We start from the raw sequence: 19,928 nt of genomic DNA on the forward strand, positions 1-19,928 counted from the left end.
CCCCCCCACGGCTCAAGAGAGGTAGCGGCACCCTCGAGGAGAGCGACGTGGGCGCCGCGATGACATCACATTTCCCCGCGAATAGGTAACGGATTTCGGGAGGAAAGTGCAAGCACGGATCTCCCACAAAAGGGAGATTCGTATCCCGCTCGAAGAGGGAAGGGGGGGGGGTGGACCGAGTTCGGTTCGAGAGAGAAAATAAAAATCTGACCCGAGAATCGCCGGCGGAGAACGCGGCCCGATGTATTCACAGGAGCGTCTCTTCCTCCCCGTTCATTCTCTCTTTCTCGCTCTCTTTCTCTCTCGCTCTCTCACGCCGTGGTGTCGTAACTTCCTCTCGCCCGGCGGATCCGCTGCTCCCCGAGCTCTCCCCCGGTCCACCGAAGCTGCCTTTCCGCTATCCTTCCTGTTCCCGCATGACTTCACTGACCCATCGCGCGCGTCCCGAGTTACCTAAACCAACCCCGGCGAACTTCAACGTGCCGCGCATTTTGAGCGCGGAGTCCCGCTAACAGAAATTTCGAGTGGCGGCGGGTGGATCAGTTCTCTCTCTCTCTCTCTCATGCGAAGCGCTCGAATCCGCTTAACCGGCGGACGTTCGTACGAATTCGCGTCGAATTTCGGTTTCCGGGAAGATGCCGAGAGGGACGGCGTCCGGGAGCTACAGGCGCGACAGCACACACAGGTGTACCGATATGAGCACGGAGGAGGTAACGCGAAAGGGGTTGGCAGAACGGGATGTACATCCTGGTGCAACGTGGTGTTGCAACCGCGGCCTGAGGGACGTTGCCGCGTTGTCCCGGCGCATCCACGGTTACGACTGCAATCGAGCTGGCAGATACTGCGAGCGCGGGTGTCAAGGGAACACACCGGCCGTCGTGCAATCAGGCGCACGCCGAGGCTCTGATGCGACGCCGGTAGGAGGGTACCTTTTGCCTATCCGCGCTCGTCCTGGGACTTGACGCGCGGCGGATATAAGCGAACGAGCTTCGCGGAGCGACACCTCGCCGCTGCGGCTTCGCAAAACGTCGCGCGCTCACAGAGGACGCTGATTCTTTCCCCCTTGCTTCCGCGTCTCTAGTGTTTTTTTTTCTTTTCTTTTCTTTTTTCTTTTTTTTTCTTTTCTTAAGACAGTTGGTCCGTGCGCGAACCCACCTTTTCCCATTTTTCCGGCAATAAGTTGATCTCGCGGTAGAAAAAAAGCTTATCTTTAGAAGCAATCTAATCATCGATGAATTGTTTGATTTCTTCGAAGATTTCGAAAGTGTATACCTTGAGGCGCATCGATCGGAACAAGTAATAATCAGATGGTGCAATGTCTGGGGAATACGCGTGGGCGGGATAAGGTTTCCTAATCCAAGTTCCAATAACCTGTCTGTCACGGACATAGCGACACGTGGCCCGGCGGAACAAGCTTTTCCTTTATTTATTGATGATGAAGTAATGGAGCTGCTTACAAAGAAAACAAATGGTAGAGCAAAAATTAAAAGAACGTAACTTCACCCCGCAGTCACGAATCAATCGATAGAAACCTACCAACCGCGAGGAAATGAAGACGTTCCTAGGATCGATCATGTGGATGGGGTCTGTACTTCAAATTCCCACATTACAATCTTAAAAATATTAATTAGAAATATTAATTATAATGTGAAAGCGACGAGGCGACAAAGTCGAGCGATTTCACGGACCGGAATACGGTGAGTTAAAGGCTCGAAAATAAATGCGTAACTTTGGATTAAATCCAAATAAGAATTCTCGAGCAACGGGATATATGCGAATGAAACCGGCAGCGTCATTCTTCTTCGATTGTGAGGAACACGATAAAGAACAAGGTGCGACGTACAATCGTTGTTAAATTGATGATAACGAGACAACCGTCACGTCGCACGTCTAGACGGCGGGAAGATACGCGGCGTTTTGTGTCGAGCGTGTATGTATTCTCGTGCGACGTTCGATATGTGCTGAAAATAAATTTACGGACTCGGAGGTTCGCGGAGGACTCCACGTGAAATTCCTACCTATAATAAATTGTGGGTACAGGTGAAGTAAACGTCTCGCTTGCAACGCTCGGACTTACGCTCGTTTCGGATCCTAAAACACTGCATTCAGGCGGGAACGTAAATTCCGCGCACGGGAAACGCACGGAGGAGGGGAGTGGGAGGGAGGGNGGGAGGGGGGGGGAGAAGGGGGAAAATACCCGACGAATGTACGTACCTTCACGTGGGGATTATTAAAGCGAAGCCAGATTTGAAGCACGTTTAATCGCATCTCAGGCGGCACGTCACGACCCGCCCGTATCTAATTCTCCATATTTTCCCTTTCTCCCCCTTCCCCTCTCCCCGGTCGCTATTACGACGCCACTGCAAATGTTTCCACCGTCATTATTATTACGTGACGTCAAACACGCCGGCCGTTATCAAACGCACACGCTGGGCCGGTAGTTAACGCGCGCGCCGAAATTCAACGGCGGCGTAAATTGGCGAAGAATCCTAATCAAATATCATTTGCGTTAACTCCCCCCTCTTCCTGCTTGCGAGCGATGAAACAGTTCGCAAGTTTTGCGCCACTCGGGCCACTCTCTCTCTCTCTCTCTCTCTCTCCGGCGATGCACGATTTACACGTGCGCCACTCGCCATCGCGCGCGCGCTCGCTCGCAAGCTCGCTCTCCCTCAGGTAACAGAAGTACGTAACGCGCTACAAATTGGCTACTGCCCTTCCATCCTCTCGAGCACTACCGGGACTCGTGCCATAAGTCACGGTACTCGTTTCTCGCTCGGCGTTCCTCCTCCTCCGCCCTCACCTTGGGACGAATCACATCTCGAATTCAATTTCGCGGAATGGTCATTACGCCGCAAGTGTTTTCGCGAGAGGCCGCGGACACATAAAAGATACCGAAAGAGAAAGAGCGAGAGCGCCGTCTTCTCGTCTCACGACCTCCCGACTTTTTCCCGATAATTCGATAACTCTAACAAATTGTACTTTAATAAACGCGAGCCCGGCGTATCGCCCGAAATGAATTACCCTTTGTGAGAATTCTCCGATTCGAAGATTACGTCTCGCAAGCTTTTTGTTCGAGAATCTCTCTCTCTCTCTCTCTCTCCCCTTCTGTCTGATCAGTCCGCACATTATACGGATACTACGGGAGATACGGGAGGTCCCTCGCGAGAAAGAGTAGAAATCGGTGGCCGATGCATTAAGAATGTAATCACGCTTAATACGAAATTAATGAAGCGAACGCTCGTTGAAAGAAAATCCGGCTATGAGCACTTTACTTGCCGCCCGACTGTAGCCCGTTTGCATGACCCCCAGACGCTCTTAAAATCGTATTACTATGTCTCGAAGATCTCGAACGGTGTGTTTTAACGCGCTATCCCAGGAAGGCGCGAAAGATATTTTCGTTCTCACGAAATTCTCTCCACGTGAATTCAAGCGCGATTTCCGGGAGGAAATTGTTGCGCCGCGACGCGACACTCGTGGCCATTCGCGGAAGAAAAAATTCATAATGCGCGTCGCGTTAATCACCGCTAAAGGGCGGGGAAGGGGGAAAGTTGGACATCCGTTCGCGATACTAATCCACCTTTGGCGCACTTACTTTTTGCTAGTTAATTTCGAACACTGGGTCCGTGAGAGGATCGAGAAGATTTTCCGTTGCGAGAAAATGTTTTCGCCTTTACTTAAATATCCGGTGATTTAAGATATGACAAAAGACAACGCATTGATTCTACACAGAAAGAAGGAACAAATTTTGCATACTTTAAGAAAAGTATTCTACGTGCAGAGAATTTTTCTCGAAAGTATAAACATTCATGAACCAAAAAAGTACAAAAAGTACCACAGTAGTTTTTCCCGGGTAAGATATCAAAGAAAAATACCAATACTGGTATATCATTTTGTTTTTGGCCCCAAAATTTCCGTCGACAATGTAGAATTAATGTTTATATAAATAAATATAAAGTGGTAATATTATTCTATTAAAATATATTGTAGTTTTCCGAAAATGTTTACATATTGTCTTGTAAACGACTACTTTTTTAAGAAGTTTAGGAAATGACGTTTCGTCAAAATAGATCCCAAAATCGATATATCCATGATATCTACGTAAAAAATTATTAAAAAAAAATTAAATAAAATTACACAATAAATTATTTACCGCTAATTTGTCATTTATTTAGAAATTTAAGAGAAGATAGCTCGAGAAAAATTTCAGCATATCAAAAAGTCAACTAACGTTAATAACGTTAATCAAACACGCTTGCATGATGGAAAGTGTCACTTTAGCTCCACTTATTGCATACGCAGTAGATGAAATGTACTGACAGACTTCAATACTTTATAACCGAGAAGCATGAGTATATCCATTTTCTATACCTGTGTCAGTTTGGTGCTTTTCCTTTACTCATAACATTGAAACAATTTCAGGGCAATATGTAAAATTTAAGGACCGTGTACAATAGCCATAAAATATGTAGTAAAACGCAAGCAGTAAGCTAATTGGCCAACTACAGTCGATTATTCGTGGATTGTAAGAACACATTTGGTCAATTAGCTTACTGCATACTTTACGACTATTGTAGACGGTCCTTTAGAAAGCAACGCAAACAACACACGATTATAATTGCGCATCGTTGCCCAAAAATCATAGTCAACGTTATAAATATAACGAATATTCTGTTTTTCTGCTGTTTTTATAAACGCTCATAAACACAACAGTAATACGTTACACAATTATTATCCAAGATACAATTTTTTCTCATACTGGCAGTAAAATTAACGCAAAATCCAAGCTGCAACGTTGAAAATACATGTATTAATATGTGACAATTTTATATTTCTGATATTTCCTCGTAGGAATGGTAAATTTGTAATTTAGTAAACAACCATGTTAAAAAAAAAATAGAAACATTCGATTTTAATCAATTTGACTATTTCATATGTCAAAGTTCCTAATTTTATTTATCACTTTGTGATCTTATTTGAACGCTCACCCTAACTTACGTTAATGTTAAAATAACTTAAAAAAAATGTAGACCTCCTAAAATAATTATGTTAACTCAAAATAATGTTTCATTTTTAAATAAAACACAAAAATATCAAATTACTAAATTGACATAAATTTAATATATGAAAACATCACGAAAATAATAACATAGGAGCTGTGTGTTAATTCAAGATTTAACCACTGCAAGATCTTTGTTGGCAAGTGATCTTGTTGAACATGTCCTTAACCGGCGCCTGAAGGAAATCAGCGTCGTTCGTTTGCAGCGACCATAGTGTTCGCAGATGTGACACGCCGCGGCACGCTTTCTCTACATATCCTTAATATGCGTATATGTATGTAAACGCGACGCACGTGCGTATCGGTATAATTTAACGTGCAGCACACGGCTGCATTCCAGCATTGGCGGCAGACAGCCGCGAATTGACTCTATCGGATAACGGAAGACCCGAATTAGGCACGGCAAATCACCGCGCATGGATAATTTATCCGTTAACATAATGCCGACTGCCAGCGCTGAGCATAGCGAAACAGCCCGCCTAATTATAATCTATGAAACCTGCGCATTATATCATGCATGAGATTGTGGGCAACGTGACATCGTGAGTCTGTGAAATTTACAAATTGCATCGTAATGGTAATGTAATTTGAAGAGGAGCGCAGAAAGCGATGTATATTCGTAGTCCTTCCAAACAGCATTTCGCGTTTCTCAGAGTGAAGTTACATCTGATAATAATTTTTTCGCGTTGAGGAAAATTAAAGAATGTATCTGACCATCGACTCACAGAGACAATTTCGGTCTAAACGATTGAAACATTTACTCATACAGGAGTCAGAAGGTTTCGACTGGCACTATTCTCGTCGTTGCTTCGAGCGAATCTTCTTCTCGTTTCGAGTGAGATTTCACTTCAAGAAATTCTCAGAGTACTCCAAATTTTTTCACGTGAAATTCCACTCGATAAATAGAGTTATTTGATATTAAGTGATTTTTCACTCATGTCGAGCGAATTCTCCGAGCACGGCGTGGCGTGGCAGACAGCGCACTGATCTGCTATACTAGAGGTTCGAGAGTCCCAGTAAAACCAAAATATTTTCATACACTCGTGTCTCCTCTCCGATGGCAAACCACCGAGAATATATCCTTGTCACGAAAACCTCACTTCAATAATCTGCCGTTCGGAATCGGCGTTAAACTTGGCAGGTCCTATATACTTATGTATAATCTATGTGCGCACCACAAGCATAATATATGCGAGAAAAAATTAGTAAGTCTAGCCCACAAAGGGTTGTAACGCCAAGGAGAAAGAGGAGAAGAATCCTATGAGCGTGTAATATTCTTAGAATATTATATGAATTTTATTAAACATTAAAGTAATACTCTTATAAGATCTTAAGAATATTATATCGTATTTTTTTAATATTATAGAAATATTCTGTTGATTTTATATGTCCACTTCACGTAGTATTCTTTACATATTAAAAAATGTTCTTAGAACGTTAAAAAAAATAAAATAATAACAATATAGAAAAATATATATAAATAAAATGTACACATATATGTACAACTTTTTTTAGTAAAAAACGTATTTTTATACAAAATTATTTCGACTTTATTTATATAATAAAACAATTGGTGTTACAATATATCTGAAATAAAAAAACTACAATTAACGACTACAATTTACAAAATAAAAAAACTACAAAAAAAAACTACAATTATATATATGATGACATAGAGTTGAATATTTAAGAAATATATAATATTACAATAATATTAACCCTTTTAGTGCCGGGAGCCGATATATCGGCTCCTGCTACACCGGCGAGAAGTGCCAGAGCCGATATATCGGCCCGCACTTTGTAGCGCTTTACTATTCGCATTGTGAGAGATCTCTATCAAAATAAATTTAAAATACGTTATAAATAGTCTAATTTCATTACGAGAGAATTAAAATAAATAATTTTTAAATATTGCTTTTCGTTTGGTTTTTATGAGCCTTTTACCAAATCCTAGTAAAATCGGCCGGTTATCTTCGCATAAGCACCTCTTTTTCGCCCGGCACTAAAAGGGTTAAATAATATTGTTGTAATATATTAAATAATATTAAATAATATTATTGTTTTAATATGATTAAAGGTGGATATATAACCATCTATTAATATTCCAGAAAAATTACTTAATATTAAATAATATTACTAGAATATTATTAGAATGTTATGTCTAATAATCTCAGAATATGCACAGAATATTACTTAATATTAAATAATATTACGCGCTTATAGGGAAGAGTGAATTCTCTACTCTGGATCGTGTCGAGTGAACATTTTCACTGAAAATTAAAGAATAAATTTAATATATTCAACTGTGAAAGGAAACAATTTACTTCAATCGAGTGAAATATTCACTCATAAAGTGACTTTCACTCACTTTAATGACCATCGGTATGAATCAACAACATGAAAATAGCTGATCAACTCCGCGACTTTAATCCAGTTCAATATGAAATCAGATCGAAAATACAAAAACACCGAGTTTGAAATTCCTCGCAAAAACACGTGTCACTTACTCTGGCCACATGCGACGAATGCTGAACTGATGAAACGTTAAAACAATGATCTCGTCCGGATGACCGACGAATGTGTAGAGAAGGCAATCGATGTTCGATGGGTATCGTCTGGGAAAGTCTGGGGATGTGAAAATGCCACCTTGAGGCCTGTCCGAGCTGCTGTACACAACGCAAGAACAACCTGCAAAAAGAAGAAGAGTGTCACGTGTACAGTTCGTATTCGCAACAAATCCAGAAAGTTCGGCGAAATACGCAATGTACGCGGGGGAGCATAGCCGGGGGTGGCGTAAAGTTTCGATAATATTGGACGGCCCGAGTCTTATCTGTGATCGACAACTGCGAGCTTTCCCAGAAGCGCGCAACGTGTCTCGTCCCCCGAATGATTTTAATGTAGAGATATCGGGCCTCGCCGATAATGAAATTCACCATCTGACACTGGTTCCACTACAGTGACGAGAGAGGGACGCGGACACGAGAAAAGTTTCCTTATTTCCAAAATGAAGTCGTCGGCCCGGGTATCTAACATCGTTTGTCCTTGTCGCGCCCGTCTCTTTCTCTCTGATGTCAAACTCAAAGAATTAAATTAAAGTTTGACCTTTTGAAGAAAAAGAGGGAGACAGAGAGAGACAGATAGAGATAGATAGAGAGAAAGGGAGGGAGAGAGAGGGAGAGAGAAGGGGAGGAAGAAGGATTTCGCACGGAACACATGATGACTGCACACAGTGAGCGTCACGCGGCCGACAAACAACGAATTGTCCGCGGGCGGTCAAAAACGGGCGATTAATAATCGTTAACGAGAGCATCGCGGCCGTTCCCGCGGGATTCATTTGCGCGTGGCCCACGCCGACGCGTGGGCGCGATATAGAAATGATGCGACATAAATTTACTCCCCATCCCATTTCCCCGCTCCCTACCGCTTCGCAATCGTATCCAGCGGATCAGACGGCGAATGATTAAGCAAGTCGATAATTTATAGAGGAGAGCCGTTGTTTCGCGAAAGCTGACCGAACGCGCGCGCGCGGGGGCGAGGGGGCTTCTATTATCCCGGGGAGCTTCGTGGCTCTGTGGGAATAGCGAAAATTTAATTTCCTGTTTTTCAATTAACTTTTACGTTAGCCACGCCACGGAGCGAATCCCTCTCTCCCTCTCTCTCTCTCTCTCGTTGACCGGGTGGACACACGCGCGCTCGCGGGAGAATGCAAAGACCCGTCGTATCTATGGTTAAATAATGGCGCGACACTTGAGTTATACCGGCCGGTATACAAAAGCACGAACCAGTTCTCGACCAGTTTTATGCTTTGGAGACCCCATTGTATCCCGTAACTCTGCGTAATGCGAAGGGAGTGATTCTTTCTCTCCCCTCCTCTCTTCTCTCTCCTCGCTCTATGTGTTTTCTTTTTCTCTTCGGTTTTTCTTTTTTTTTCGTTTTCTCTCGTCTTCTTTTTTCTGTTCCATTCCGCAGCGGTACGTATACCAGGGTGTGTAATATACCGGTTTATTGTACGCCCATTGTTGTAGAAAATAAAGGCGATTCGGCGTGTAGGGCCGCCTGCGTGCAGTAAGAAGTTGAAATTCGACCGCGGTGCAAATGCCGCGAAGCTCTCGGCGCTCGTAAAGCGCGGGAAAGAACGAGAGGGGATAAGGGGAAAAGGGACCTTCCGCAATCTCCGAAGGAAGAATAACGCGCGGAGCTCGACGAAAATCGCGGTGAACCTCCGGCATTATAAGTTTTAGATCGCACGAGGCGATAAAGGGGGAGGGGGGAGAGAGAGAGAGAAAGAATAGGACGGGATTGTTAATAGCCTGTTACGAAAGGGAAGAATCGCTCCTGCGCGATTCCCGCGCTTCAAACCAGTGAAATAATTCCGGTATTAAAGGAAGAAACACACCAAAACCGACGTACCATTTTGTTTTTTTAATTCTAAAGCCCTATTGAAGATGTAAAATTTAAATTTATATGCACGAATGTAGACACCAACAACATTTCTCTACCAAGATATATAATAGTCTTAATTATTAAATTATTAAATATTTCCTCGTAACTGTTTTTCAAGATGTTCGAAAATTGACGCTTCTAGAAATTAGACTCCAAAGTCGACGTACCCATAATATATGATATATAGGACGTTATAAAAAAAATAAAGTATCTGAAATAAGTAAATAAAAATACTGTAATTACATTATTTTGTATATATATTATATGTCCTTACATGTTATCTTTAATTTTATATATTTTTTAAAACTTTAACAATTTTACGATGTACATTGCTACTTTATCATACGAAAAGGAATCCTCTAACTTTTTCTTTTCAATCATCTTAAACAAACTATAAACAATCTATAAAACAATCTATAAAAAATGAGTTACAATAAGAGCAGCCTGAAAGTAGCTTATATTCGTTACCGTTACAATTGCTATCGAAGAAAATTGGCGCCGTTACCAAGTCGTTACCGGAAAAACGTAACTTGTAAAAACGTAACCTGTAAAGGTAACACGTTACTTGTAACGCGTTACTTCCCAACTCCTTACTTCATGTAAGCGGCAAATTCCACTTCAGTTGCTCTTCAGTGCTCCAATTACTGCACACACAGCGGACGAAATTCACGTACCGTCCGGCGGAGTTCGCCGCTTCACAGCTGAGAAACGCGGGTATGTCGGTTTACCGTACCCATGTCGATTTTTCTCCACATCCTCACCGGGCTATTCGCGCTCCGCGCGGTGCGAGATCGCGGTTAATGGCGATGGAAATGCGAATCATCACGGTGGCTGTTTAACGCGCGCGAATACAATCATTTATCCAAGATAATATCACCGTCTCCCTCGCCACCCTCCCGATTCATCTCTGTCGCTGCGCGCGCGAGCGCTTCGCAATGATTATTCCGGCTGAAGCGATCCATTAGCGAGCATTCGTTCGGCACGGCAGGACTAATACAAACAAAGTAATTTATAAGGATGCAATTAATCAGCCTTTCGAGAAAAAGCGAGTCACGAGGAGGAGGAAAAGAAGGGGGGGGGGGAGGAGGAGTCTGCGCGGCAACGCAAGGACACACCGAGTTCCGCGACGAACTAATAGCCCCGCGAGCCGCAAGTTAGAGAGATCTTTAGTAAATTAGCAAAAACTACGTGTTCTTTATGTCTTTCCCCGGTCTTCCGCGCTCCATCTTTCTTCGCTTAACGACGGTAACCACTTTCTCACATTTTTTCCGCTCGTGCTTCGTCGGCCGAACTTCTTCCTCCTCTTTCTTTCCGCTTGCCTTCGTTCTCGTTACATTTTTCGTAGACCCGGCTACGCGTGTATCGCGGCACAAAGGGTTTCTATATGTATAAGGGTGGACGAGCGGAGGACACGATTCGCCCGTCGCGTGAAACGTAGCGCCGACACTCAGGCTTGTTTGTCCCGGCTTATAAGATACACCGCAATTTTCCAGCGTCTCCTCCTCACTGACCGGCCATTCGTATCGCCTGCATAATGATAAAAGCGTTTGAGTCCCCCGATGTGTAAGAAATGTGACGCATGGAAAGACGTAAGCAGCAAAAACCGAAGACCACAAAGAAATTTCAACGATTTTCCCAGATACGGCATAGATTCCGGTTGGAATATCCAAGGTTGTCTTAAAATAAGTTATATAATTACGATACCGAACTGGGAATATCATTTTTATGTTAGCAAACTTGCTTCATGCCGCGTGCGATTGTCAGCGTTAGAGAGTGACAGTTTGACCGAGTATCAAATCAGGAAGCCGGGAGAAAAAGATTATATACGTCTACAACGAAAAAATACTGTTGTTCACAAATTATATCGCAAATACAATCGAACTAAACGCTCCTGGCTACTTGTGCTTTCGACGGCACAGGATATCGACATTTAATTAAATAACGTACGAGTAATATCATTTTTTTTTCGTATGGACATATATGATAATATATGAAACCATATATATGGTTTCAAAATTCATATATGATTTTATATAATTATATATAATTATATATAATCATTTTTTTCCCGGAGATGGGAAAAAATTGTACGACGCATCCCCGATGAATAAACATCGATGTTTCAAATAATGGATAATTTTGCTCGTTCTTAATGCATATTGACAGCTCGCAGAAAGCCCCGCGAAGATTTGTCCTCTTCTTCCGAACGTTTCAAGTGGGCCATAATCAACTTCCAGCGAACTAAGCGAGCGCTTATGTTAAACTTAGGATACTTTTCCACGCAGCTTATTGAACAGTTGAACGTATACTTGCCGAAAACTTGATTTTCGACTGAGAACACTTAAAATGTTTCATATATTTGGTCAAATCATTGGGTAAAACGGAAAGTAACAAAAATCTTTAGAAAAATGTTGGGGGTGACTAAATAGGATCTGTTTATGTTTTCCATTTAAAAACGTATGTTTGAAATTAGTCTACTACTTCTAGCCAGAACCTTCTAACCAGAAAGTGTAGCTCTCCCAACTGGAATCCGTAAATATTTCGAAAAGTCGAACTGGATGTTGAATTAAATGCCAAGAAATTTTCTATACCGAGGGAGATTCTTCTACGTCTATCGCAAAATCATCTGCGATCAGTCGTAATGCGTCTCGACGATAATCGCGGACTCATAAGCTTGTCTGGAGCGGCAACAGCCAATCAGAAGCGTCAGTGGCGTAGAAAGTTGTACCACTGAATGGCTGTTGCCACTTCAGACAAGTTTACGCCAAGAGTTTGCGATCGCCGTCGCAGCGAATGTCGTAATTGACATTGCGATGGATGTAGAGAGAGCCTTGAAGCAGTAAACCAAGCATTGACCAATCGTATTCGAGGATTATCGAGAACGTAATACTATCATGTTGAAATTCTCGACTCTGATTGGTCAATTCGCTCGCAATTTAACAAGGGAAAACCGCAACCAACCCAAACTCTTAATCAAATCAAATAACGGTATGCTTTATTCTTGCTCCATCGCGCTTTAACGCTTAAACTGCAATGTGTGACAGTCTTAATGGCTGGAAAGTGGAAACAGCTTTATAAATTATTTATAGAGATATTGAATATAAAAACAATAAAACATCGTTTGTATAATACATATTAATGTAAAAAAATAAGATTAATATTATATATTTATTATAAAATGATTAACACATATTATAAAATGACATTATTATAAAATGATTAACATATACATCTTACATGTATTTTTAACCAACATATTATCTGGATAGTTGTTATTACATCATTGCAATATAAAAATATTTACATTATAAATCGCATCAATTGTTAAGCCCAACAGCTATGGAGAAGCGAATACAATTTTGCGGCACAGTGATCGAAATGTTTGAAAACGGGCATCTTAACGAAAAGCAAATTATTTTTACAGACGATGCGAATGGAGGTTTCGGATGGCCAGATTCAAATCCTTACGATTTTTTTCTTCGGGACTATGTAAAGAACAATTGTTATACCCAAACACCGTAAACACCGCATGATTTGAAAATATCTGTTCGGAAATGTATTCAGTTTTTCCATCTACGTTAGAACGTGCATTCCATAGTTTTCGAAAACATATATCATTAAATCACACTTAGAGCCGATTTTTCGCTCTTTTCTATTATGTTTATTTTTACAAATGTGTAAAAATATATTCTGTTTTGCATAACGCGGCAATAAAAGTGACGGGTTTTCCCTATAAAATAGCGTTCAATTCATTTCATTTTGTCGGCTCGTTATGAAGTAGACTAGCTTCAGCAACTTTCTAATGGCCATCCTGTGTAATAACGCGACGCCATAAGTCGGAAATAAGTTGGGAAACCGATCGGCGGCGCATCCGCAAGAGGCACCGGCAAGAAACGGTGACGCGTCCGAGAAAGCTGAAGAATATCTCGACACTTCTGCGGCGGAATTAATTTTCTGCTCGCGCGTCACGCGAAACATTACAACGTATGTACGATACATGCTGAGAGTAGCATGTACAATGTTAAAAGCGGCCGGCGGCCTCTTGGCTGCTCAAGTGGGCCGCTCTAAAACACTCGTGGACATCATTGTTCGGTCACGTGCACCGCCGCTGACTCGAGCATCGTCAAGTCGCACTCTATTTATAACCGGAGACGCCACTTGGAGATAGCTATGCTGCGGTAAAGCGAAAAAGAGCGATGGACTGCTCTGCGAACGGGGAAAAACGCGCATACGATTAACAGCGCGCGCGATTTATAATTAACATGCGACGGCTGTCGCGCGCGCTGAACGGCGCGACTATCGATCGATGTCGTGATGTATGGAGCGCGTAAAATGGATCGTCCTCGGGAACGAGTCTAAGAGCGAGTTACGAGGGACTTATTTCACGGGAGGGGAGGGCGGAGAATGACGGTTCACACGGAAGAGCGAAGGTGGAAAGGGATTCGCTCGGCGGAAGGAGCTATGATGCAGCTCTGTGGCAGTTAAGATGTTTCTTGGAAATACCAGACAGCCGATGTCTCCCGATCAAAGCTCGATTTATTAGCTGCTTGAACTTACGGCGGCGGCACACAGCGAAACGTATTTTATAAATGTCGCGAAGTGAAATTTCACCCCGCGAGAGTGTAAATTGTACCTTGAGGGAGAAGCAGAGTGACCATCGAGTCGCTCGAATACGAGTGATTTTTCGCTCACACGGAGTGAATTCTTCACTGTGCATCGTCGAGTGAATATTTTTATTCGAAGAGTGAATTCGATACATTCCACCATCGCGGAAATACGTTCACTCGAATCGATTGAAACATTCGCTCGATCAAAATCCACTCTAAGCCGGAGAGTGAAATTCACTCTTGCAATTCCAAGTGGCTGTATAGGGGGGAGAAGGGCAAAGGGGATTGGCGGGGGTCCAGTGCTTTAAAACAAAGGCCAACTATCGCCATTTGTTTGCAAATGAAATAACTACACCAGTACAGACGCCATTGTTGGTTGAATGACAGCAGGCCGTGCGCGCGAGCGCTTATTTTGCGAGAAAGTAAAAAATATTGTTTCTAGGGTAAATTTGTAAGAAAATAGTGTGGATATTTTCCCGCGTATCAATCGAGTGAATATCTGTATTCGAAATTAAAGAGTGAATCCGACGTATTTCACTGTCACAGAAACATGTTGACATGTTTAATTGTTTAATGATTGAACATGTTTAATTGATTGAAACGTCCGCTCATACGAAATGAAAACCCACTTCTTACAAGCTCTCGTCATGTCTTTATATCTTGTGTTTACAATGTATGGAGAAGGAGAAAAAGAGTAAAGAGTGAACGAGTGAAAAAAAAGAGAGAAAGAAGGGGAGAGAGGGAGAGAGAGAGAGAGAAGTCATAAATATTTATTAATAGTTACCAAATATTTTATAAGGATGGAAATTAATGATTTTGTAATACTTATGAAATATCTAATAATAATTATCAAACGTTTAATAACAGATATTAAATATTGGGTAGCAATTATTATTTTATTTGGTTGATTCAACTCTGAAAAGTCGTTCATACTGCAGGCCAATTAAATACTTGGTAATTAATATCAAATTTCATAACAGATACCAAATATTCCGTTGAAATCTCCAACTAAATGCATTTAGTAAGTATTACTAGTTTTTTTTTTTCCTTTCAATGCAGCTACTGCTACAGCTGCGCCGAACTGTTCTTCGAAGATTGCCACCATTACTTATCGATACATAATGCGAACTTTTTCTCCCGCATGACAGAGCGCATTTCCTCGAGCATTATGGTAGACTGTGAGAACTCTAACAGGTGATCCGCGAGCTGACATGAAGAGAAACGCGAAGGGACCTCTTTCCACGACTCTTCTCGGCCGCCTCTATTCTATTATGCGACAGTCACGCAAACACACATATCCGAAATATATAAGATCGGAACGCCGCGCGGACTAAGAAACGGCAAAGATATTATTGCCTCGCCTCGGAAACAGCAGAAATCACTTAGCACTCAATTCCAGCCGCAAGTTGACTTTTCTGAATTCGGACTGATGCCGCAAGCTGCCGGCGGGGTCGGAACTTGGGAGTTTCCGCTGAAACGAGAGAAACTCTGGCATCTCGTGCCTTGTCCGATGCTGCTGCTACTTGAGATATATATATATATATATATATATATATATATATAATGTCCGAAATATCGCGTTGGAAAATACTATAAGCCGCGAACTAAGAAAAGATAGCCGTTTGTTTCAATGTCGAGTTGCCCATAAGTTCCCGTTATAAGCGATTAAAAATTCAGCCAAAACTAGATCGAAGATTAAAGTAGACTTTACTTTAACGAAATTTTAATTTAAAGTTCAGTCGCTAACGTACATATTAGAAAGTTCGGAAACTCCGTGAGGGAGATCGATGGCAATTCAAATTTTCGTCAAAGAAAATTTCATTTCGAAATTATTAGCAAATATTCGCGCCCAAACAAAAACATCACGACACAAGCACACTCTGTGCACGCACTGTGCGTGCGTTTTTCGACATTGTAAGTACGTACTTATGCATAAATACACACACTGAGAAAAAATATTGGTATTCGTAATTAATAAAATCACATAAGTGAAAGAATTGTAATCATGAGAACCATTTCTCTAATAAGAATTGCTATAATATCAATGATAATAACCTTATACGTGTATATTGCTACTAATATTTTTCGGATTAAAATTAGAAAAAGATATATTTCAGATCAAAAACAGTTATAATTTTCGTGAGATTTTTCTTAGTGTACGCACAGAAATTCATAATTTGTATTTGTAATCGGAACCAACACTAAAAGATTTTGCATTTTATCCTAATACTTTTTAATATAAGATGTGAAATATCTCGTAAAGTGTTTAATTTTCGATAACCTCAATTTTATACTTTGATAATTTTTACTTTATTACTTTTGTACGTAGAACTTTTTATACGGATGATATCGTATGCTGTAAAAGATCTCAGATGAAGTTGACCTTTATGTGACTTTGGCGCTTCTACATAGAAAAAGAATCGGATGACAAAAATATAGTCCCTTCAAAGTCATTTAATTTTTGCCTAAAAAATTTTTCTGTAAAATCAATATTTACTACGTTATTTTTCATGACAATCAGAACAAAAGCGATTCACTTTACACACACACACACACACACACAAGTACGTAGTAGACGAATTTTATCCGAATGCCTTATCTATCTCGAACAATTCGGGATTCCTCGCGATGTAGCGGACGGCGCGGCGTAGCCAAATATTCTGCTGAAAGCACAGCCGCACTACCACACTTAGATCACGCGATTACTCGGTGGACACAGAAAGGCTTCTGCTAAAAGCTGCCGGATAAAGAGGCAAATAAAAAACTAGAAGCGGGAAAGCGGAGACGGGCGGGTGAAGGCGGGAAGGAGAAGGGGAGAGGGAAGCGTACCACCACGCGCTAAGGAGCGGCGTTTCCCGCGGGACTTTGGTATATCCTGACTATCTCCGGTTAGAAATATCGTCTCAAAGCACAATGGCTCCATACTCAATTACCCCGGAGATGTTCTTGAAGAACGGGATCTCCCTTTCGAGAGAGAGAGAGAGAGAAAGAGAGACCGACTCGCCCGGCGTCATTTGTTTGCGCAAATTACGTTACTGTGCGAAACTTTTCTATCGCTAAGCTCTCTACGCCCTTAAAGTGCCGCGACTTCGAACTAATCTCCGTCGTATACATCGGCGATCTCTCTCTCCGGCGAGAACCGTCGTAGAAGGTTCAATTGTCATAATCGTAAAATCGAGTTTCGTCGATGTTATAACCGTGGGTGTCGTTGCCACGACAGTGGCGCAGCCGGAAGGTGGTCCCGCGGTTGGATAAAATACCGCGGTGTAAACGGAGTTAAATGAGTGCGAGATAAATTGAGAGAATCTCCTTTTTTGCGCGCCGCTCGCACCATATTCCGCCGCACGCTGCTTTACGAGATTGCTCGGCGCCCTCAAGAGTCGCTCGAGCGAGTGTGAAATACGTCGCGCCGATTATCATCGAATTTTTCCCCATCGTTGAGCAGCAGGTGTCATGATTATTGCTCGGAAAACTCACTCTCTAAAGTGCAATCAGCGTCACCATCATCGAGAAGCAATCGATAGTCACTAGTGATCATAATCCTAACTATGCATGAAAGAAAAGGTTTGGTTAAATTAAACCAGCGATGAACAATCGCGACAATAAACGAACTAGGTGCGTTGTGATTGAAGAAAACAAGATTTCTGATTATAAAAATCGAATTTAGCTGATAAGGATCAAAAATTCTGTTTCATTGCACGTATTGGTTCGTTCAATGTCATATTAGCTGATCAAACTTTTTCCTCTTTGTAACACTGAATCCGTATTGCTGATATGATCCATAACAGCGACTGTTTCCATCAAGAAAATCTGACTGCAGAAACAGCGAGAAAAATATTACTTATTATATAGTTTATAAAAGACGTAGTAGATGTGAATAATATGGAATACCACGATTTCTATTAACACTTTCACTGCCGTCGGCTCCGATATATATATACATATACATATATATATAAAACGGAGTTAAAGGTGTGTTCATATATTTATTGTTAGTACTAAAAATCTATAGTTCGTGTTACGTATATTATAGATTTTTAGTATGTTTAGTACACAGTCCAAGACAGGAAATCTAAATGGGAACGTTTCTTCACGAAAAATCAATAAATTCTCACTGATTATCAATGAAATACCATTTCCCTGAATCAATCAGTGACATTAACATTGATTCTATTTAAGGATACGTCACTCCTCGATACCACGTCTCTTGTACGTCGATGTAACCGTATGTCAACGTCAATCATCATATACATGCCAATCTTGAAACCATCATCACTCGTTTAATCGTTATTTTTATATAACAGCCGCGCGTAAACAATCGGAACGAAAAAAAATAAATGTAAAGTCAATATTTATGTGAATACGATACTTCAGTTAATACACTTTGCGTTATGAAAGAAAATAGATCTCTCAGTGCTAAGCAAATATTCATTTTTCCAATAAAGCGAGCACTGTTTGTACTACAATTTTTGTTTCATAGTTGTATTACAAATTTGTTACCGCTTATTCTGCGCATACACACAGATACACACACACACACACGCGCGCACGCACATACACAGGCATATACACTACACGCACACACACATATATAGGTATGTTACGCTGAACGAACAACACGCGTTAAACCGAAGAGAGGTTACCCGAATCCCTTTTAACCGGCTGTATGTATGTTCCGTAAATGTTTTCGGCAAACGACTTTTAACATATATGTCGTGTGTCGTTACCTACATAATGTCAACAACAATTGTACATCACGCGGCCGGATGCGCCCGCGATCCGTCCAATCGTGTCGGAATAAATTTTAAAAGCCGCTTTTATATCTCAATTATTTTTCGCCAGGGACACACTGGAAAATTTATTGGAAAAATTCATCCGCGTGTCGTTATATGTCCATTTCACACACACATATATATATATGTGTGTGTGTGTGTGTGTGTGTGTGTAAGAATATATATATATATTCATATATATATACATTAATACATATACTTGCATAAATATATATATATATATATTTATGCAAGGATACGCACGACGAAAAATTGTCACTCGCTCGCACTAAAAATTTAGCGGAAGGTCTTTCGCCAGTCGAACAGCCTCGAAACGTTCACTTTGCGCCGGGAACAATTTGCGGAAACAACTCGTGCGATATTAATAAATGTGTGTGACGCAAATTATATCGTCTGTCTCGCCATAGTAATCTCGCGCGAAGATTCGCAAATATCGTTGATAATAACGCGATAACGCGTCTGCCTGCCCGATAATGATCGACGCGCACCGTCGCAAACGTTCAGTCGCGCCGAACGGAAAAAGACAATAACGAAGACGCTCGAGGAATGACCTCCCCTCCCCCGTCCTTCTACTCACTTTCCCGCGCGGCGACGCGCACGTACGTCTTTAATCACGACGCGTCGCAGTGCGCACCGTTACTCACAATCAGTGCAGCGTCCGTGGAAGCTGCGAGAAAAAAATATCGCGTAATCCGGACTATCGGCACTTCTTTATGGATTGCTTCGCGCAACAGCGATTTGATAGCTCCTGCAATGTGCAAGAGTGGACATCAATCTAGGAGCAGGTGGCCAGAATATTCACAAACAAGCCAGCCAAGAATTTATACAATCGCGGGTGCCGGCAGTTTTGTTTTATCTACTATTGACTCGGGATTTTCGCGATACTCCGGAATTTGCCGTCTTTTTTTGTCGTTCCTCTCTTTTTATGGCCACGAGCAGGTATTTATTCATGAATCCGGAATGACAATGCAGCCACAGCGCTATTCCGTCCCGCGCGATCGGACTCCCCCCCTCCCCCCCCACTCCTGC

General features: G+C 41.7%; 1 protein-coding gene across 1 annotated transcript in view; it reads right to left on the reverse strand.

Annotated features, from left to right (window-relative positions):
* Positions 1 to 19,928, reverse strand: part of LOC106742700 (neuropilin and tolloid-like protein 1) — a 132,591-nt gene that overhangs the window by 88,660 nt on the left and 24,003 nt on the right. The window contains exon 3 of the mRNA XM_014615897.1: positions 7,564 to 7,744. Coding sequence (XP_014471383.1) covers positions 7,564 to 7,744 — 181 coding nt within the window. The remainder of the gene's footprint in view (positions 1 to 7,563; positions 7,745 to 19,928) is intronic.

Source organism: Dinoponera quadriceps, unplaced genomic scaffold (assembly GCF_001313825.1).
Source record: "Dinoponera quadriceps isolate SergipeBrazil2010 unplaced genomic scaffold, ASM131382v1 scaffold589, whole genome shotgun sequence".
Taxonomy (NCBI): Eukaryota; Metazoa; Arthropoda; class Insecta; order Hymenoptera; family Formicidae; genus Dinoponera; species Dinoponera quadriceps.